This window comes from Crassostrea angulata, chromosome 4 (assembly GCF_025612915.1).
Source record: "Crassostrea angulata isolate pt1a10 chromosome 4, ASM2561291v2, whole genome shotgun sequence".
Classification (NCBI taxonomy): domain Eukaryota; kingdom Metazoa; phylum Mollusca; class Bivalvia; order Ostreida; family Ostreidae; genus Magallana; species Magallana angulata.
The window spans coordinates 22,192,652-22,215,321 of NC_069114.1; the positions used below are offsets into that span (position 1 = coordinate 22,192,652).

At 32.9% G+C, this 22,670-nt stretch overlaps 2 protein-coding genes across 2 annotated transcripts; both read right to left on the reverse strand.

The window, feature by feature from the left end:
- Positions 1-384: 384 nt before the first annotated feature.
- Positions 385-15,796, reverse strand: LOC128182355 (nucleolar protein 16-like). The gene is made up of 5 exons (XM_052850952.1): positions 15,644-15,796; positions 7,039-7,147; positions 5,693-5,774; positions 1,984-2,090; positions 385-659 (listed from the first exon to the last, which is right to left on the reverse strand). Exons 1-5 carry the CDS (start codon positions 15,742-15,744, stop codon positions 528-530), a joined length of 531 nt encoding a protein of 176 aa, XP_052706912.1. The 5' UTR covers positions 15,745-15,796; the 3' UTR covers positions 385-527.
- Positions 15,797-19,762: 3,966 nt separating this feature from the next.
- Positions 19,763-22,670, reverse strand: LOC128181104 (HIG1 domain family member 2A-like). Its single transcript, XM_052849374.1, has 2 exons — positions 22,445-22,670; positions 19,763-20,202 (listed from the first exon to the last, which is right to left on the reverse strand). The coding sequence occupies exons 1-2, from the start codon at positions 22,632-22,634 to the stop codon at positions 19,928-19,930; spliced, it is 465 nt and encodes a 154-aa protein (XP_052705334.1). The 5' UTR covers positions 22,635-22,670; the 3' UTR covers positions 19,763-19,927.

A 22,670-nucleotide genomic window follows, 5' to 3' on the forward strand; every position in this document is an offset into this window, starting at 1 on the left:
GCTAAAAATGAAGAAACAAGATACTGGTATATAAATCACAGAGGAATTCATCATATTGGGGCTTCACCTTCGCCCAGCTGGGATTATATACCGTTATATAAGGTTGCTTCCTATTTGATATTTTTATGATGCATGTCTAAATCTCTGCAGGGTTTGAACCTAGAACTCTTGCACACACTTGAGCACTCTTAAAGGAATACCAATACATGTATCTGACTCCTCCTCAAAAGTTTCATCAGTATAAAGCTATTTAGAGGTCTGGATTGAAGCAAAATTACACTATTGTCCTCCTGTACAAAAATTGGTTTGTGGCATATTCTCTCTCACCCACCAGAGAGGTGCCTAATGTTAATGCAAAATTGTTCAAATACAAAAAGGCAAATATTTGTTTAAATTAGTTTTATTTACTTTTTTTATCTCTGCTGAAAATAACAAAGACAAAGAAATGTTTGCATTATTAACAAAAAAATTAAATGAATGACAATATGTTTTTTACAAAATGAATCACATTTTTGCCCGATCCATACTTAACACAATATGGAGGTTTTGCTGGCTATATACGCATTGTATTGTTCAGGAATATTCATAAAAGTCTTTATTTTCTTTTTTATCTGTTTTGGAGTGTCCTGGAAATGATTTCTTTTATCTCTTGCCATGGCCTACAAAACAATTACAAATATCGATATAATGGTATACAATTAAGAAGCACATGAACGATCAGTCACCCACTTATAGTACAGAGCAGTGCAGGATCCACAGACCAGCATTTCAATAGTTACAATACTGTCCTTTGGAGCAATACATTGGTTACATTTGAAAACAACTTGTAAAAGGCCTTGCCCATTGTGTTTTTAATTGGACACCCCTCCAGCACCTATATATAAGCCTTTTACTTCCTCCCTGAAAATTTTAATTCAGTTCAGAGGTAACCAGTGTCGTTTCATTCTGTTTTGTTTAGTCTTTTGTTAAATACTCATTTTTTGTTAATGTATTAGAGCAAATGAAATACTAGAATGCAGTGGAATACTAATTACCTTTACATGCTGGTGTGTAACAATAGGTGTCAGAATATATGTCCATATCAACATATTCAGGTGACTCTCGATGGCCAGGGGACCAAGGAAAAATTCCAGGGATCAAGAGTTTGAGTTTTTAAGACTTTAGAATATTCCGGGTTGTTATGATTAAGCCATTTATTTTAGTGTTAACCTTATGCATGTGTTTAAATAACCGTTCAGGTTTTTTTTCCAGTTAAAAACAGATCTGGATGTTTTAAAAACTAAATAGAAAAAAGTATTGAATTAAGTTAGATTATTAAGTTAGAGATATTTATTTATTTTATGCATCTTAATATGACGAAATTGCTCAGTATGACTGGACTGCGAAATTGACTTGTCATAAAATATATGCATAAAAAACTGCATGAGTATACAGGTCATTCACCAGCTGTAAGAACTTGTTCAGTAATAATCGTTTTAATGAAAATGATGCTGATATGCATAATTTCTGCAGTTTTACAATTCCATAAGCTTTGACTTCGAAGTTATACCGCAAGTTACAAAATCTTTTCTTTATGTGCTTGAGTGACACATCAAGAATTCAGTTTGAGCAAAACCATTTAAAAGAAACAAGGACATATTTTATCAAACCTTTTTAAAATAAAAGGTGCGTGTGCTAAAATTTAATGGTGCCAACTGTGTTGGCATTTGTATTTGCGCTAAAATACTTATGCGCCAAATTGTCTTGTTTTACAGTATCACACTTTTTTTCTTAACCGACTTGTATTTTTATTTAATCTCATGATATGACATCAAAATAATTTATGAAAATAGTAAGCATAAAATGTACCTCTACCTACTCATTCAAATAGATGCTTTTGTTGTTAATGAAAATCAAGGTAGGAATTTTCCAAAATGTTAAAGAAGAACTCCTGAAGTAGCTGTAATGGTAACATTACTGACTTCCTAAAAACTTGCTACTGACCTTGTAATCTTCTCCGTATTTTTCCAGCATGTAGATACAGTACTTGACTTCCTCTGATGACAGCTTCAGGGTTTTCTCTTGAGGAATACTAGCTTCCATCTCGAGATCTACAGAATGAAATGAAATGTTAAACAATTTTCCATATAATTGAGAACATCTACCTACATGTATCCAAGTTAATGAAAATCTGAATTCTGGTTTTATGAGCCAAGTAAACGTAAAAGCTGGTTGCCTTTTTGTAATCAAAACAACATTCTAAGGCTTCACCAATATAATTTCTTGTTTGCCCGACATCCAGTGAAAAAAGATACAAGTGGGCGAGCGATTAAATAATAAAATTATTATTTCTTGTAGGCAAAATTTTTAGTCAGTACATAAATGAATTTGTCCGATAGTTATATTTTGTTAAACTCCTTTCTGATTTATAAATAAAAACTATTTAAAATGCGAACAATAGTTTGGAAATAGAACAGAAAAAAGCGCAGAATTTTCTGGATGCGGGAATTTAATAATATGATTTGTATATTTTTTTTAAAAACGAGCCCGCAGTGTACGACAAACAAGAAATTACATGTATATTGGTGTGGCCTAATAATCAGTTTCACAAATTTATAATTTCTAATGTCTCCCTTTCAAAATTACTTGCCCTTCAAATTTAACCAATGATGCTTAATTGTGCTTAATTTAAATGAAATTGGCCAAGTGGTTATTAAGAAAAAGCTAAAAATGTGAAGTTTACAAATGGATGAAGAGACAGCTATCAGAACAAGAGGCCCAGGGGCCATATCGCTCATCTGAGCAACAATAGCTAGTGATGGGAATCAATGATATTTTCATAATCGATAATCGGTTTCCCGCAACTAACTAATTATTGATTATAATCGGAGATTTTAATATTTTATAGTGTAATGCTAAATAAATGACTAAGCTGTCGTGATTTAATTTACTTATTATTTCTAGCTAACAAAAATTTATATTCAAAAGATTTTCATTAGGAGGCGGTCCAACATTAATTTTCTTGAAACCAAAATGCGTCCAAATTCGAGAATATGCTATATTTCCCCGAGTAAGAATATGGAGCTCATCTGACATGTCAGCCAATTTCAGACTGCGCGCCTTTTCAGGGTTTAGATAGTTCGCGTCTAGAATATTCTGTTTATGATATGCGCTCGTTGAAAGGGAAAAAAACCTCAACCGATTAATCGTAATGAAACCTTTTATGATCGAGCGCTTAGAATGCGATAACAATCGATCGATTTTTGATTATAATCGATGATTGGAACATCACTAACAATAGCGAACAAAAGCTTTAAATCATCTTTAGAGTATGTGATTCATAATATTGATACAATGTAGTTATATCAACCATGCAAGGGTGATAAAGTACTATTATTTACATGAACATGTGACCAACTCCAAAACCTTTACCTCCACCAGCATCTGAAACTTATGGCTCAGATTCAGCATCCAAATTGTAAAGTGCATCAGTATCTCAAAATGCATCATCCATCCAAATTTGGTAAAGATTTAACCAATAATAACAAAGATTTGTCTATCAAAAGGCACCTGTTCCAAAATCTTAAACCAGCTTAAAAAAACTTTAACCTTATCAAGCATTTGAAACCTATGGCTCAGATTCCACATTTATGCCTGTCAAGTGTATAAGTATTAATTAAGACACACCATCCCTGCAGGTATGGTAAAGTCTGGACAAGTAGTATTTGAGATATGGGCATCAAAAACCCTTAACCTCCTTTAGCATCCAAAACCTTTGACTAAGATACAGCATCCAAGGCAGTGAAATACATAAGTATCATAAGACACACACTCCATGCAAGTTTGGTGAAGTTAGGACCAGTAGTGACTGAGATATTGTCATTAATAAAGTGAACCTGCTCCAAAAACTTAAATCAGCTAAAACAAGAGAAAAGCTGTCAATGTGATAGCAAACCAGGTTTTCTTTTGTGTGAACAGTATTTAACTATTCATAATCCATTTGTCAACCCTGAATTGATAAACACAACCCATCCAGAGAAATGGGATACCCTATATGCAATATTCTGGGTGAAAATGACTAAATTCAACAGCTGGTACTTTTTAAAAAAATTATCAAAATCAAAATCCAAGTAATATGCACAGCTCTGATACATGTACAATGGTCTGCAAAACAACAACTTCCTATCTTGAAAACTGTAGGAGGACTTATTCGTACAATGGGGTACCCTGTATGCAAATTCTGCGAGAAAATGACTAAGTTCAACAGCTGATTTTTTTTTTTTTTTAAATTATCAAAAATCAAAATCCAAGTAATATGCACAGTTCTGATATATGTACAATTGATCTGCAAAACAACAACTTACTATCTTGAAAACTGTAGGAGGAGTTATCTGTACAATAAGGGTACCCTTTTGGCAGCCGCCCGCCCACCCACCCGCCATTTTCACCATTCCAATAACCAGATTTTTCCTTTGGAAAACCCAGTTAAAGAACTTAACCTCCCTAGCATTTGAAATTCATGGCCCGGATTCAGCATCCAAGTCTCCAAGTCTTTTAGGTCAATAAGTAGGTCCATCACCCATGCAAGTTTGATAGAGATAAGACAAATAATAACTTAGATACACGACATGCACCAGAAACTTTAACCAGGTCCAGACGCTGACACCGAGGGTAAAGCATAAGCTCCCCCTGACTCAGTCTCGGTGAGCTTAAAATACTGGTAGTTCAAGTAATCCATGTAGTTCAAGTTATTTGAATTACTTGTATCCTTTGAACTACTGGTAGTTCAAAGGATACAAGTAATTCAAATAATCACAGTAGATCAAATGATTTAAGTTGTTCAAGTGATTCCAGTAGTTCAAGTGAAACCATTGGTCATATAATACTAGTACAGTGGCCTCCGGGTATAACGAGATGCTGGGGACATAGTTTTATTTCTCGTTATAACCGATACTCGTTATATCCGAGGTCGGCATTTCCCAAGGTGACACGTGATCGTTGTTCTTTACATTTCAAATAACGTTTATAAACACATAATAATATGTATAATTCATTCAAACTTTGTTGAAAAGTAATAAGTCCTATTGTTTCTAGCGAAATTGTTTTCCTTTTCTTTTACTTCGAAGCCATGACTGTGAACATTGCAATAAAAATAACTCATCATTATTTCTGAATACTTTTAATCTATTGTCATAAGTATACATACCTGGCCATACCGTTAGTTACCTGGGACTAGCCTGTGTAACAAAGCGTGCAGCAAGTACCTCCTTATATCCCATAGTGCGTACAACTAACGGGCAGAAATTTTTACCTCGTAATATACGGAGTCTCGTTATAAACGATCTCGTTGCATCAGGTATTTTTTAAAAGGAAATAATAAAGAAATCATTTGGGACCACACAATCATCTCGTTGTAAGCGGTACCTTGTTATATCTCGTTATACCCGGAGGCCACTGTAGTTAAAATGATTCCAGTAGTTCAAATGAAACCATCGGTCATATAATACTAGTAGTTAAAATGATTCCAGTAGTTCAAGTGATCCCAGCAGTTCAAATGAGTTATGAGTTGAGAACATAGTTTTTTGGTTTTTTTTTAGATAATCTTTTATTAACAGCTTATAAAGAATAATGCCAATAGAGGACTTTATTAGCATTGGACCTTTTGGTTTATTCTATATTTTAGCATAAATTTAACAATGTGATATCTCTATACCTTCAATAACATGCTCTTTTGGTTGTCTTTTTCTAGTTTTCTCCTCTTCATCAGTTTTACTGTCTTCCGAGATGAATATGTCCTAAATATAAATGAAAAAAAAAAAACTGTGGTCACATTCCTCATTAGAACAAGTTAAATTGTTATCTAAGCAGCTCCTTAAAATGTAATTAATAAAATACTGTCTACAGGGTTTTTTTCCCCCTGTGTTATTTTCACTCCTCTACATTTGCAAACAGTTTCGCCAGTCTTGAATTCGCCTAGTTGCAGTTGTTATTATATTATTTGTAACATAGAATTCCCCTAGTCTTAAATTTGCCCTCTGACAACGAGGGCGAAAGGGAAAAAAATAAAACGGAGGTGAATATTTCCCTGTATACAGTATATGCATGTCAAAATGCTTACCTCATTAAACTATCCAAGACCATGAACATAACAATTTTGACAAAGGACTACAAACAACAGTATTATTTTGCCCCCCCAAAACCCCAGTCCTGATATAAACTACTTTGTTGCAATAGTACGATTTATAATTCTACTACAGTTTCTGCCGAGATCAAAGAGGTGCCACGGTTATTATTCTCCAATATAACATGAATGTCATCAGTCTTCATATAAGCCTCGCACTGCATGATCATAAAAGTGAAACTTCAGAATATAAAAGAATATTAGAACTACCGGTATATCAATTTCATGTCTTAAAGGGGCATGGTCACGATTTTGGTCAAATTCTATTTTTCTGTTTTTATTACTTTTTACTACAAAAGCTTTGTTTACATAGCAAAGAATTGTAAGCTCTGGAACTTGCTTTTAACTCGACAAATGACACTAAAATTTTGGTTGCCAATTAAAAATGCTTTACTGAAGCATTGTAAAAATTAAAATCCGTAAAATAATTTTTGCCCAATATTGTGACCATGCACATTTGATAGTTCAAGTCAAAAGATGTCAAATGTTTATTTCCACTGGATGTTTTTACATAAAATAAATAACATTTAGTATTAATAACCATATTAGTTTACCCTTAAAATTTTAAGGAATATGATTCAAAGATATTTTATAAATATGTCAAGTGTATTAAATATTTATGTAGTCATAACTGATTTTAGTTTTATTTCATTCTGTTTTGTTGGCTTCGTTTCGTTTCATTGGTTTCTTTTCCATTTTTTGGTTTCATTTCGTTAGGTCTCGTTCAGATTTGTTTTGATTTCCTCCACACTTTACAGGTACCCACAGGTACAAAAAATACATTTCATGTCTATGCCATGAAAAATATCAAACTAAAAAGGTATCTCAAAGCCCATATTGTTTTTACCAGTCAATATAGAATTTAAAAATGTCCGTACCTTTGTTTTTGGAATCTTGAAGGTTTGGTTTGGGTCAGCAGAAATCCCCATTTCCTCCAAATTTTTTTTCACAGATTTTTTCGGATCCCATGCTTCTTTTATCTGCGTGCTTATAATTGAATTATAAAAGTAATAATTATGGAAAGAATTAACTGCAATCATAGGAATCAGTAATTTTTTCAATTTGTTGTAAATAAATGAGAAACAGGCAAAATCCTACCAGTGAGCTTCGCTAGTGAAGTGACAGGATGGCAACAAGTTTTCTACATTTTCTATAATTTGCTAATTGCTATCCAACTGACATTAGATTAAGCACCTGATGTCAACTCCCTCATATTTTTTTTTATCAATTCCTGGTATTTATTTCTCTACATTTATCCTTCAAATCATTTTACTTCGGATCCATTTCTGCACATCTCGATCTTAAACAGCAGCCATTGACAATTTCGTGTGATGTCACCCTCAGAGCGAAAAATACACGTACATGTATATCATTCATAAAATTCATTGATACTTTCATCTTAAATGATCAAACCAACAGTAAGGTAATTCTCCAGTATACTTTATACTGTGGAAAATCCAGCATCCTTGTTTAAAAAGAAAGGGAGGTATTTTAATCCAATGCTTGCTTTTGCAGGGAATATAAAAACAAATATGGAAATCATTTTGATTGGATGTTTTAAGACATTTAAAATGTTGCACAACTTTGGAATGTCTTTTTGGGATGTGGAATATCCCTATCTTATCACGTAATAACATATCATGTTAAAGAGCAAAAAAAGAACGAATGTTAATAAGTCTATGCAATGAGTGTGACATCACACGAAATTGTCAATGGTCACTGTTTTAGATCGAGATACAGAAATGGAATTAAAATGAATTTGAATGATAATTGTAGAGAAATAAATACCAGGAATAGATGAAATAACATCACGGACTTGATATCTGGTGCTTAATGTCAGTTGGATAAGCGAATTAAAGAAAATCTAGAAAACTTGTTGCCATTCTGTCGCTTTGCTCGCTGATAGGATTTTTCCTGTTTCTCATTTATCTACAACAGGTTGATAAAATTGTGAAAATTAAAAAAAAAAAAAATTCACAATGCTTTTCTAATGATCCAATGATTTGAGATTTGAGAGTCAGTTGTACTGGCATGTGACCAGTTCTCGTTGAATACCATTTCTCGCGGGTTCATTGTTACGTCATTCTTCATATATAATTTCATGTGTTGATAAAATAATGTAACAATGCTTTTGCGAGAAATGGTACTCTGCGAGAACTGGTCGCACGCCAGTAGAGTTATAACCAAGATACTTTGTCAAGTAAACAAGACTCGTGCCTTGTTTTTTTTTTTACATAGGTTCAATACACCGGTAAAAAATCTTTTTTCAAGCTAATTTGTCAATCTTCTTATTCATTTTAAACATATATAAAGAAACACTTTCTAACATTTAACACATTTATTTTAGGTCTGAAACTGAATTTTTCCCTCCAACATTCAAAATGTAAACAAAAACTTTGTTTGCATGGCAATTTAAGAATTGTAAGCCGTGTAACTAGCTTTTCTTATAACTCGGCGAATGACAATCAAATTTTGGATGCCTATTAAAAATGCCTTACTGGAGAATTGCAAACATTAAAATTGGAAAAACAATTTTGACCAAAATCATGGCAATGCCCCTCTAGAGAAAATGAAGAAAACAACATTGGTGTGGGACAGACAGTATTCGAATCAAGTCCAGCACAATCTCTTGATTTAGCTATATACATGTAGCTTGAAAAAGCTATTTAGCTTAATAAAGCTTAATTCATAATAGTTTGATAAGGCCTAATAAACAAAATGGTTTGTTTCCACTTTCCCGACCGACCCTAGCTTTTACCCCCCGACTCAAAACTTTTTAAAAGGATTTTTGAAGGAAAATCATTTATTTCCGTTTTTATCCGATTTGGAAAAAATTTACTCAAAATTTTGGTCACAAAAACGCTTGTAGCAGTTACTCTTTTCAAATCAGTGTAACTTAAACGTTTAGTTTCAAAATGGCTGTATGTTTCCATGTGTTGTAGATATTAATAATGCTCTCATCACTGGCAGAGGAAGTATCTAATATATAATATGACTGTCGTCATGAGAAAAGGGCCCTTAAGGTCAAAATTTCACAAACTCACTTTTTTGTCAATTCTGATTAGTCAACTCTTTCTGAATACAAATATACTAAGATATCCAAGATCTTGTGTATTTTAAGCATTTTATGACAAATTTTAGTAAAAGATGTTAACACGACTTTGACGTACGTAGCTCGTCAAAAACGTCACAACGTCACGAACGTCAAATTTTTTATTTTGCATTAATTCTTTTATTCTATACATTCTTTCATCGTCTTTAATTGTTTGAAGTAGAGTAAAATTTTCTACAATTCTAGATTTTTCACAATTTTAACAAAAGAGATCAAAACATTTTGAATATCCAGATATAGTTAATGTTCTGCACACTTCTGATGACTCCACATGCAATAACCCCCCCCCCCCCCCCCCCCCCCCCCCCCCCCCCCGAACATAAGATAGATCGATAAAGTATATCTAAGGAAAACAAATATCAAATTTATCCCCAACCTTTAAATAAATCAAAGTTATTTTAGCTGCCGAGAAGCAAATCAAATACTAGTAAGCAAACATAAAGATGGTCAAATTCGATGCCTATAATTCCACAATTTCAGGGCACTGTCAAATTGCATACATTTACCGATCAGTCAAAATCTTCAGCAACCTATAAAAATTCACGGATTGCATGATGATGCCGAACTCAAATTCCCATATCTAACGTACTGGTGTACATTAACAATAATCTAATGACTTTTACTTACTTTTTGTGATCAATTCAATTTATTTATTTATTTGCTAAATGAAAGATGTGATTATAAACAATAAAATGCTTTCTTCGGTGATACATGCGGGCTATAAAGATAGCCACATTACAGAACGTGGGTTACATGAATTTTTCCGGTATTAATCGCTACTTTTTGTTTATGTTTATATATACTCGTACACCCATCTTTAAGTGTATCAAATACGACAGACAGCCACCCACGTGCTAATTCTACACTTCTATTCAATCGCGTTGTAAGTTCACGCGTACCGTTGTATTTTTGTGATGCGATTTTTATAAACCATAATCGTATCGTTGAAATAATTAATTATATAAAATCATTATTTACTTTTTTTCAAAATGCAAAATTTCAAATAAATTTCAATAAGACTTCTGCATTAATAATGTCCATTCTTTTGCACTTATTGGTTGTACAGTGCCGATAGACGTAGCTACTCAGTGAGAAGTAACATTTATACATGTTGACTAAATTTAATTTTCTTATTATCGATGTTACACGATGAATCAATCTCTCTCTCTCTCTCTCTCTCATTGAATACAAATAACGGCCAAGTGATTATCAATTTTAAACAAAATGACAACTTAAATGATTGACGTTTATAGAGTGCATAAAGTTGCATACGGTATTCCGAAGTTTTAAGAAATATCGCGATTCTCGGATTTTTTTATTGCTGTACATTGTGACAAACACACTTAAACATTAACTTCAGTATCATCGAAATTTGTTTCTTGCATAAAAAAGAAAAGACTGGAAACCATCATCTATGAATAAGAATTGTATGGCCATGCATGTTATGAATTGTTAATGTCGCATATGTAGTGTTTATATTTATCGATAAACATGAATTGATTTATCAAACGGCAATTTTATCGACTTGATATCAAACGTATAGTATAGTATAGTATAATGATTGCGTTTACAAACCTGTTTAATTTAAGGTATTCTGAATCATGTACGTAATTGATCTGAGATGAGAATAGTTATATAAAATGCTATAAATCCATGAAAATGTGGTGAGTTTTCAGGCATGTTATGACTGATTATTTCTTAAATTTAAGTTAGCTCAAAAAGTACACACAACATGAGGATTTGGGTTGTTAAATTGCCAAAAAGAAGAACAAAATACTGTATGTTGCGCTCAAACAATAAACAATTTTTTCATTCGTACAGGTATATATACTTTTATGTTGTTTCATTAAAGGCACTAAGAATCAGATTTTTCCATGAAATCAAATGCGATATTTCAGAGTAGATTTTTACGCTGTTCAAATACTTCTCAAACTCTTCTAATCGGTTAGTTATAGCTTTCTAATTCGTTAAATAATTTCAAAATTTGATCGCAAATTCTTAAATTGTAATAGAATATACGAGAATTTATTTTGTATGTTGGCAGTAGCACTATAATTGAGACATAGCCGCTACTCTCGTGTTCCTTCCGACTAATTTAAAAAAGTGTAGAATCGTCTCCCGTGAAGTGAACTTCCAAACTTATGATTTGAAATATTTGACTTGTATTGTTTCACAGTAATTACTGCAAAGATAACTGTTAAATTTCAACAATACTGCTCTGCATCGATTCGGTATTATAATATCTCAGCTATTCAACCCCTCTTATCAACAACGAGTGTGCAGTGTAGTTTTTGTTTTTGTTTTTTTTTTTTTTATTAAAGTAGTCCGAGTATCGCACTACGTCATAATACGGATTTTACAATATTGGTTCGACCTTTACAAAGCGTTTTTGATACCCGGTATTGATTTTGCTCTACATCGCTGTTGTAAATAATGGCAATAATAAGCAATTAGAACGGTAATATATGTATTCTATGAGAGATAGAAATTATTAATGTTGAGAAACTCGATTCTGTTAAAGTAAAATGAAAAACGAAGTTTCTGATTAACCAGGATCCCAGGTATGCTTATATCTTCTTTGTTTTGACCCCCCCCCCCCCCCCCCCGAATTTTTCTTTTTCTTTTACTGAAACCGGTTTAAATTTAGAGACAGAAGCCATTTCGAATCTAATCAATTGTCAATTAATTAATGTTTAAATGATATCTAACATTGTTGACAGATCTAGGCAGAAAACTGTAGCAAAATGTGATTTTTACGGATTTTTTCGTCAGGGTCTACTTGGTTTAGAGCTTATAGCGTGAAAAGTATTCCGTCAACATATAATTTATTTTACCAAATCTTTTTTCTAAGATGTCAATCTTTAGAATAAACACCATGAATTTAAGTTTGAGTCCATAAAATAGTAAAAAAAATTACCAAACGCGATACTAGCATTGCATTTTTTGTATTCTATTTTGATACATCAAGTCCATAAAGCGTACTTACTTACAAAAATTTGCACAAAATTATTGATGAGATATCATAATGGCTTAAATAAATATTTATACTCTATTTTGTATGTTCAGTTCTAATTTTCCCAAAATTGGTAATTATTTTTAGGAAAAACGGACGTCTGGCAAATTTCATAATTGTCAATAATTTTCGCAAGGGGGTACACCCGTCTGAGAGGTGATAACAAACAAACTAGCATGTAAACATACATATTTTCTTTTGTATATGTATTGCTAGAATGTATATTTATCATTTAAAGCTAAGCTTTTAATGATTGAGCCCATTTAGTGCCGAGTATAGGACTACCTTAAATCATACAAATATTGCCCATGCAAAGTTAAGTTGTATAATTTTACTCAGATTACTTTATAAATCATCATCGGAAATCAACTACCAGTCTCGCATTCAATTATAAGCGTATGCGAGACGGGTCTTTGGTTTCTAACAATGATTTATAAAAAAAAAAAGTGATTTGCAATTAGAGTATATCTTCATCACACACTACAATGTAAAATGTGGTGTTTTAGTCAAATAGCGGATGCAAAAGCAGCAATTTTACGACGTCTCAGCATAAATTTGTATGCAATATTACGCGTTCGATATGTGTAGATATTGACGGTACATGTGTATATTTCATTTATCAAATATTTTTTTAAAAATTAATATGTGTTATTTGACTGAAAAAATATTAATCGCGGTATAAAAACAAGGCCAGACTCTAGTCTTCAGAAAACACAACACAGACACAGAAAAAAATAGAAACAGAAAATTAAAAAAAACTGCAATTACAATGCCGCAACTTTGACGTCGTTTTCTGAGCATTGTGACGTCAAAAGATAAGGGCCCTTTTCTCATGACGGCAGTCATATCATTTTTGTGTTTTCTTTAGACCAGCTTAATTGTCATGAATGATATTAAAAGTATTTCTCATTTTATACCATTCAGCAGTGTCAGTATCTAACCGGCATGTATGGATACTGCAATATTAAAGGGAAAAAAAATATTTGAAAAAAAAAAAATTCCGACCGACCGACCCTACTTTTTTTCAGCATGAAAGCGGAAACAAACCATTTTTTTTGTTAGGCCTAAAGCTATTTATATGCAGTTTTTCACAAAAATGTTAATTATCAGAAATCTACAAAAAATCACACTATAATTACCCATCATATTTAAACCATGGATCATTCAAAGAGTATCACTGCACTAAAATGCATTTTGTTTACATGCTGCAAAAAATACACATTTCAGAAAAATGTATGACAAACTAGAGCAAAGCTCGTTGCAAAGCAACGAGTGGGTCTTCCGTTTATGTCAAGAGAAAAGCTAGAAGTACCTGTAAGAAGCAGAGTTCTTAAGCCAAGAACAAGAGTAACTAAAACAATTTAGGATAAAATCGAATAATTCTTGGTACGACTTAACAAAAACTTTTTCGATTTCAAGAATATCTTAACAAAATAAACCCGAATGTGTTCATGTACGACTTGACACGATTATTTTTGGTACGAATTAATTTTTCATTTAACTTCACGCTTTTTTTAAAACCAAGAACGCGGAATCAAATTTTCCAGAAAAATCAAATTTTAAACCCGAACTTCTCTGTAGTGCATGGTCCGATTTGCTAAATGAAAAATATCAAATTATCGCTTAGAAAAAAGTAAAAAGACTTACTAGCCCTTTTAGCCCTTAATTTTAGGGACCAGCCCTTTTTTCTTTATATCAAATAAAGGTCTCGCAAATGTAAACATATTTTGTTCACATGTATTCACGAATTGTTAAACGTTTTCGAAATATCTGAACAGCTGTGTTTTAGGGGCCGACCCTTTAACTCCTTATTATAACTCCTTAACTCCGACCAACAAAAATTTTATAGTTGCCATATTGTTAAGAACATTATTCTTAACATTTTGTGTTCTACATTGCTTTTCAAAATATTTCTCCTTTTTCAGATATTAATAATCAAAGTTTTGAACTTCTGGCCCCTTGAAACCCCTAATTACGTTATATATGACTTTGCTATGGTACTGTAAAGATAAACATCTGTACAGTGAACATTTTTGCTTCTATAATTAATAACAAATTTTTGTTCAGTAAAGAGTTATTGTAAGACGATTTTAGAGCCCTCTTGGCCCCTAATTTGAGGGACCAGCCCCTTTTTCTTGATATCAAATTAAAGGTCTTGCAAATATAAACATATTTTGTTCACCAAGTGTTCACAAAGTGTTAACCGTTCTCGAGATATCTGTACAAATGTGTTTAAGGGGCCGACCCTTAAACTCCTTAATGGGGCCATCAACAAAAAAATTTAAGGTGGCATATTGTACAAAACATTATTTTGAGCAACTTTTGTTCTACGTTGTTTTTCAAAATGTTTCTCCGTTTTCCGATATAAATGATCAAAGTTTTGAACTTTTGGCCCCTTGAAACCCCTAATTACGTAATATATGACTTAGCTATGGTACTGTATAGATAAACGGTTGTACAATGAACATTTTTGCTTCTATGATTAATAACAAATTATTGTTCAGTAAAAAGTTATTGTAAGAAGACTTTAGAGCCCCCCTGGCCCCTAATTTGAGGGGCCAGCCCCTTTTCCTTGATATCAAATTAAAGGTCTTGCAAAAATAAACATCTTTTGCTTTACATTATTTAACAAAATATGTATACATCAAAAGATATTTCAGAAAATGTTCAAAAATTTCGTGGAAAAATTTGGTTCTTATTTTCAAGTTCAGGCTAGCTTCGAAGCATTGCACAATTTTCATAAGTGAAGGCAATGGGGTACATCTACACACATTTATCTACAATCCCTGAAAATTTCAGGCTTTTATCTTGATTAGTTTCGGAGAAGATGCGTGGACAAAATGACCCTTAAAAATTTACAAAATCGTCAGTTTCTGAAACCGGAAGTGACGTCATACGTTCAAATTTTAACAACCTCGAGTATTTACGATACCAAACAAGTTCTGAAAATTTCGTGGTAATCGGTTGAATAGTTTTTGAGATATAAGCCTCAAGAAAAGTCAGAGGAAGAATAATAATAATGAAAAAGAATCCGAAGAAAAACAATAGGGTCTTCCGTTGGAAACGGAAGACCCTAAATAGCTAAATCAAGCCATTTTGAATAGCTTAATAAAGCTATATAGCCTTTTCAACATGTTCAAGCTATACAGCTAAATCAAGAGATTGTGCTGGACCTGATAATAACGCAAATTACTTATACTCCGACCTACGCAAGGAACATTTTTGTATTTGTATAGAACGGAGGTTCGAATTATGCAGAGGAATCTCGGGTTAAACAGTCAAAAAAAGAAGAGTACTGCTGTTTTCTTATGAAACAGTCTGGTATACTGCTATTCTGCTAAGATAATTCTTTACTAACCATCCAATAGTAGGCAACTTCTTCGCCTTCTTCCACTCCTTCCTGCGATTTTTGTCATAATTGTATTTAGCCCCTTTTCTCTTTTTCCTTACCCGACCCATTCCAAAACGTGCGATACCAAAATAAAGAACAGCTAAAGAAAACTTCCGAATGTCTGGATAGTTGAATTTGGTGGTTGACACCCCTGGAGTTCCGATTGTTTTGATGCGACTTCGATTCGCACCAGGACGTTTTCGCACCTGAACATTTCGTGCCGATTGTTTCATAAGATTTTTCAACTGCACGAACATTGCTAGAAGTAAAATAAACAAACGTAAGGCACAGGTGAAATATTAAAATTACAAACCCTTGTGAGCTTTTCTGATCAAAATTTTCCGTTGTATGTCGTTGTCGTCCTCGATGTTGTCGTAGAATTTTCACATCCTCTTCCCCTGAACCACTGGACCTTGGGGGAAGGGCTTTTAAGTTTGTTCAAATGAAAGACCAGGTCCCCTTTAAAGAAGAGATAATTTAGAATTAATGAAAATTTGTTTGTATTTCTTAAAAAATCTTCTTCTCAAAAATCTTTCGACCAGCTGAAACATGTGTGTTTTGTAGATTCAAACTTGTTAAAATCATGGTCCCTGGTGGTAGGGTAGGGCCACAATGGGAAAGGGGGAATTGTTAAATCGGAATAAATTGAGAATTTTTTTTTTCTGCAATGATTGCTTCCTTCATAGCCCGCATGAATCATCAAAGAAAGCACTTCATTGTTTATATTTACATGTACATCTTTCTTGAAACAAATTAATAAATTGATTTAAAGTAAGTAAAATTCACTAAAATACTGGTAATGTACATAAGTACATTAGCTAAAAGAAGCAGCCAAATCCTCTCCTATGGGAATTTGAGTCTGACATCATCATCATGATTATTTCATGCAGTGTTAAACTCCTGTCACATCGGAGTTGCGTCCTCACGGCGATCCCGCTGCGTCAGTGATGTAAAACGTCAAGGTAAACGCAGTAGAGTCTCCTACAGCGCCTACAGCGGCATCTTCGTTCGTCGCGGTGAGATCGCCTAGGAACGCCATGTTTCGCGTCGGTTGACAATGGTTTTCTCGGGGTGTCAATTTCAACTGTTACCCTCCCAAACAGGCACTATTTATATTATATTACAGGACCTATCAAAGGACGTAGATGGAATTCATGCTATTTGGTTCTGATGTTTTCCCACCTTTTCTCTGTTTTCTAACAACTAGTAGCGGATCTTTTTTGTAGACCTGACTACTATAAGAGTTTTGTCCTAGTCCTTCACAAATTATTTAGAAGATGTTACGTTTCAATTTCAGTATATTCATCAAAACAAATTTTTTTTTTATCATTTATTTACTATAGTCTGTCCCAAGTTATTGCTTCCACCGCTTTTCGTTGATTTTGATAAAAATACACATACCTGTGAAAGAAATGCTGTTGAAATCGATAAAAGGGAAAATATCCAAGACATCTTCATTGACAAATTATCATTTTTCACTCATGAAAGTTTACAGGAATGAAAACTATTTTCTTACGGAGATTTATAATGGGAAATGTTGACATCTTTTCTCCATTCGGAACTCACTCGGAATACCTCGCACAAGTTTTTAACGTTATCATCCGGGCTTCATCATGGCTGATGCAATGCAAAATCCCCGTAGACTTTCTATTTTGGGATGTGTATTGAAACCTGAAGCGGTAGAGGGGGCGTTTCAAAACAGATACATGTAATCTGGAAATTTTTCATATTAGTAGATGAATGTAGTTTGAGCACAAAGGTATTTATGGTTATCGAAGTATCAAGCAAAAACTGGTGGAAGCAAAAACCCGGGACATAGTATAGACGTAAAAACTTGTTTGTTTCCCATACAATTGTACAGATTAACATAACCTACCAAGAAATAAACAACACCTAGCTTGTTCACGCAGTCAGCGCACAGAGCACGCCGTGGACGCGCGGTAAAAACTCCTAGCACATGGCATGTCATGAGCGCTCGGCGGATACTCAGCGAGAGATCAGTCAACAGTGGTCAATCGCCATGTAGAACTCTGTGGAAACGCAGTTACGCGCCGTGGGAGCTCCGTAAGAACGCCTCGGTCGCCGTCAGGACGCTGTGACATCTCCACTTGTAAAATTTTTAAAGCAATATGAGCTGCAATTTTCATGATGAGTTTTTTTTCCAGGAAAATGTTATTTTCTACTAAAATGACAAAAAAATCATGGTTTTTAAAATTCTTTTTGCCAAATTTTTGTGAAAAGGGCCGTTAAGGAGCCTTATTTGGAGCGAAATTGAATTATTGTCGTCCTGTACAAAAATTGATTTGCTATATGTTCCTTAGAAGAAATATCTATCCTCTGACAAAAATTAATGTTTTTTTCCAACCTTATTTATCATAAAAGTTTAAGTTACATGCAGACTTAGCAAACAAGCAGGTTTTTACAGCAAAATAACATTCTAAAAAATACAGCTCATATTGCTTTAAAATTGTACATTTTTTCTTAATTTTCCTTGCAATCCTACGGCGATTCCATGATTTTTACAACGCTGTGAACACGCCGTGGGAACGCAACTTGGTGTGACAGGGCCTTTACAATGCCTTTTGAAAAATTACGCGCACTTGCGTTTATTTTTGGACCAAGTTAATGCGCTTTGAAAAAAAGATATTTTTTGTCAAAGTGCGTTGATATCGTCGATATTATTTGTTCTGGCTTTGGTCGAATTAATTGATACCTTTATATATGACAATATATTTTATCCTTATTAAGGTCAATGGGAGATATTTAAAAAAGAACCTTAAATGCATTCTCAACTAATTTGATGAACTGTCTCTCAATAAGATTTTTATCCTTTTCACATAAGCTGAAGTTTGACAATTTACACATAAAAACAACTCAGGAGATTTTAATTATCCAAGTATGACATAATTAACTGCATTGTTTAGCCTTGTCTTTTTTTTTATGTATGCAGCAAAATATCTTATCTGGTACATTGGGCTATGCCAGAAAATGAGTTATACATGTATATATTGATACTGGAGATCAATGTATAACATTTTTTAACTGACTTCAATTTCATGTGCTTATAAACAAACATCATGTGGACAAAGGATACGTGAGTAATGTTTATCAAAGACAATATGACCTTTTAAAAACATCAGTGCAAAAAAACCACTCTTTATGCTTATTTTAAAGTTTATAATAATTTAATGTTTGGCAATGTAACTTTTATTTACAGATTCTCTAACATATCACTTTGGCCCGCTCGTTTTTTTATTATCACTGCATGTTTTAAATTTACAACAGTGTTTCTTTTTTCGTTCTTATACGTTTATACTCCAAGTTGTTTAATATCAAATGTTTTGGAAGAAAGAATGAGGGGTAGAGGACCTTCTTCCTGTAATCAATTAAATGATGTACTGGTAATTGACCGATATCGTTTGCTAATCCGAACCACCATCCCCTTTCTCAAAGACGGTAAATTAGATTCACTAGTGTTACCAAATCATTATACTATCAACAAATTAGAAATTTAATTCCAGATTTTGTGATTTATTCATATTTTTTTTTCGAAGTGCGTTAAGTGTCTCGATAAGAAAAAATGTTGATGCAAAGGGCGTTGATTTGGTCCCAAATTTAACGCACTATGAAATTTTTTTTTCAAAGTGCGTAATTTTTTCAAAGTGCGTTGCCACAATGCAGTCTGTGATTTTTTTTAGGTCTTTGTAGGTTTCGACCAATCGATGAACGGGGCGTGTAAATTTCAGTCTGGCTGTTTCTATAGAGCTATGAATTAACTAAAAGTTTCCGTAATAAAGAAAGGGAATCATACTCGGTGTAGATGTAAATATATTTATATAATATTATATTAATTCAACTGATATAAATGTATCATATGATAAAGGTACAGCATTGTTTTATGTAATTTAAAGAATAGTGTTTCATATAATACAATATAATACGATACAACATTGTATCAAATCATGATACAATACCATAAATACACAACAATATCATATGATTAAATATCATATATAATAAGAGCTTTAAATTAAGAGAGGATAAAACTGTCAAATTTCACAAAATGGTTGACAACAAACTTTGAGGTTTTTTTTTTGTTTTATTTTTTATTTTTAGAAAAGCTCAAGTGATTTTCAGCTCAGATGAGCTAGGCAAATTAGATTTAAGAAACAGTAAGTATACAAGTATTTTCAAAAAAAAGATTTTATTGATACATTTATAAAACATAACAAGATTTCATTTATTCTTGTCCTAAGTTTGAATGTTCTCACCACTTTCAGCCTCCATTTTACGCTTTTTAGCCATAAAGTACACATTGGCAAGTCTCTTTTGCATATCAATTTCTTCCTCTATTTTTGATTGAGGGAACAGTTTTCCTTCATGATAAAGGTTTCCCAAACATAATGCTGTGATGATGAATGCCCCAGAAGCTGCTCTTAATCCCATCATTCTATTTATCATAACATTGTCCTTTCTTTTTGTAGCTTTCAGTCCTTGAAAGAAGGCATAAAAACAAACACCAAAACCTGAAAAACAAATTCAATACATGTATTTATGTTTAAAGGGTAAAATCATTGACAAATTAAATTTTAATATACCGGTATATTGATATTTGACTATGCTTTTAAATATCACAATGTATATTCAATCAGTGCTTACTATCTATTCAAGATACAGTTAAACTTTGATATCTCATATACTGATATATAGTATACAATGGATATGCAGAAGTGATTTTTAAGTATCCACCACTTAATATGTTTTAAGTATTTTACCCTTGATATCTCAATTACTCCTTTATCTCGATGTTCTAGTTCAAGATAATGAAGTTTGACTGTATACTGTATAAAGGGGTTATTTTCACCCATTGTAATTTTCACCCTTTTAGACTTGCAAATCCCGTCTTGAATTTGCCCAGACACAGTTGTGTTTAAAGAGAGATGGTTTGAGATATTGGAATTTGCCCAGTCTTAAATTTGCAAAATAACAATGAGGATGAAAGGGGCGAAAAAAAAACCCGAGGGCGAATATTTCCCTGTTAAAGTATTACTACAGTCAGGTATTCTTTACACAATTGCATTGAAAAATATAGTTCCATTCATGATCAGCAAACACAACATTACAACAAATGTTTAGAATAATGATGTATAAGTAATAGAAAAAAGGGTAATATAAAACTATTTTTAAAAATCACCATTCCCCAAGAAAAGTAAATGAGAAGTGTTCATTTAAACAATAAAATGCTTTCTTTGGTGATTCATTTGGGATATGAAGGTAGTGACATTGCAGAAAAAATACATAACCCTCGTTAGCGGGTTATGTAAATTTTTTCTGCAATGACCACTTCCTTCATAACCCGAATGAATCATCAAAGAAAGCATCTTATTGTTTAAATTAACATCTTTCTTTAAGCTAATTGATAAATTGATTAGGAAAAGTAAGTAAAATTCACTAAATTACTGTTGATGTACGTAAGTAAGTTAGCTATAAGAAACAGCCAAATCGTCTCCAGTCTGACATCGTCATGATTATTTCGTGGTCGCTATAGGTTTGGACCAATCGATAAACAGGGCTTGTCGATATCTGTCCTGTCATTTTCTTGTCAGTTTCAACCGCTGTAGATTTCGACCAATCGATAAATGGGGCGTGTAGATTTCAGTCTGGCTGTTTCTATAGAGCTATAATTTAATTATAGGTTTCCATAAGAAATAGAGGGAATAATACTTTGTAGATGTAAATATATTCCTATTTTTATATTTGCAAATATGTTTCCTTATTTGAACCTACAGATTAGTGAAAACGTTCAATTCTGTATGAACTTTTTCATAACGTCACATTGATAATCGTACATGCATATCACTTGGATTATTGTAAACACAAAAATCTCGGTAATTTTAACAATTCTGAACAATTTGACATTCTCAAATGTAAAATCTTCTTCGAGCTTCACATGATTTGATCATGTGACCAACCAAGTTCATATCCCGATGAACTTTTTAAATTGCTGTTTATTTCTCAAATGTTAGCTGCCTCCTCACTCTTTTTCATTTAAAATAAGTTTCTTAACAAGTTCAGTGATTTTAACTATTTTTTTTGGAAAGAGATTGGCTTAGCACAGTGAAAATTCAAGTAATTTAAAAGTCGAATATCTTTGTATGGGGTAAACCCTATCTGTTCTTGTATACTCAGATATTTGGCCATGTTTTCAGTATAGATTTACAGGGTGAATTAATGTGACAATTAACATATCAGCTAAGTGACATTGAGAGCTAGAATATAAACTTATTAAATGAACGTGCAAGTAAATGGGTATTATAGTGAACTTTATTTGGGAAGAATGTTGGCAAGAATGTGTTCTTGTATTAAGATATAAATCATCATCATATGTTGGGCGCATAAGACTGGCATTATTAGTATACCTTTATCTGTAATTATTAAACGATCATATTATTGTGAGAATTGCTACAGTCATTTGGAGTATTCCAATCACTATTATCAACTTGCTTTAAATACAGAAACAGAGTGCTGATGTTATTTACATAAATGTGTATCAACTGAGATTCAGATCTTTCATCACACAACAATGCAACATACAATTCAACATTCCATCTGTCCATATTCAACAATTCCATAAGCTAGTCAGGAAATTTTCTTACGCTACATTATTTAACATGCTGAATCTAGAGATTTTGTCAGACATATATTATGATCTAAGCACATGATAGTCATTAAAACATACATGTGTATCGTGTGTATATGCCTAATTACCTGCCAAAACGAAAGGATTTTTCTTCGTGTATGCAATGAATTTTTTAAAGAATGACTCTTTCTTCGTATCAGCAACACTTGTAAAGCCTTCTATATCAGGTCTATCTGTTGGTGGGCCCAAAAACACCACATGTTGTTTGCTAGAGGAAAGGTATGCATATTTTTTCTCCTGAGACTCCTCATCCGACATTGTTAAGGAAATTCGAACGTTTATATAAATACTGTA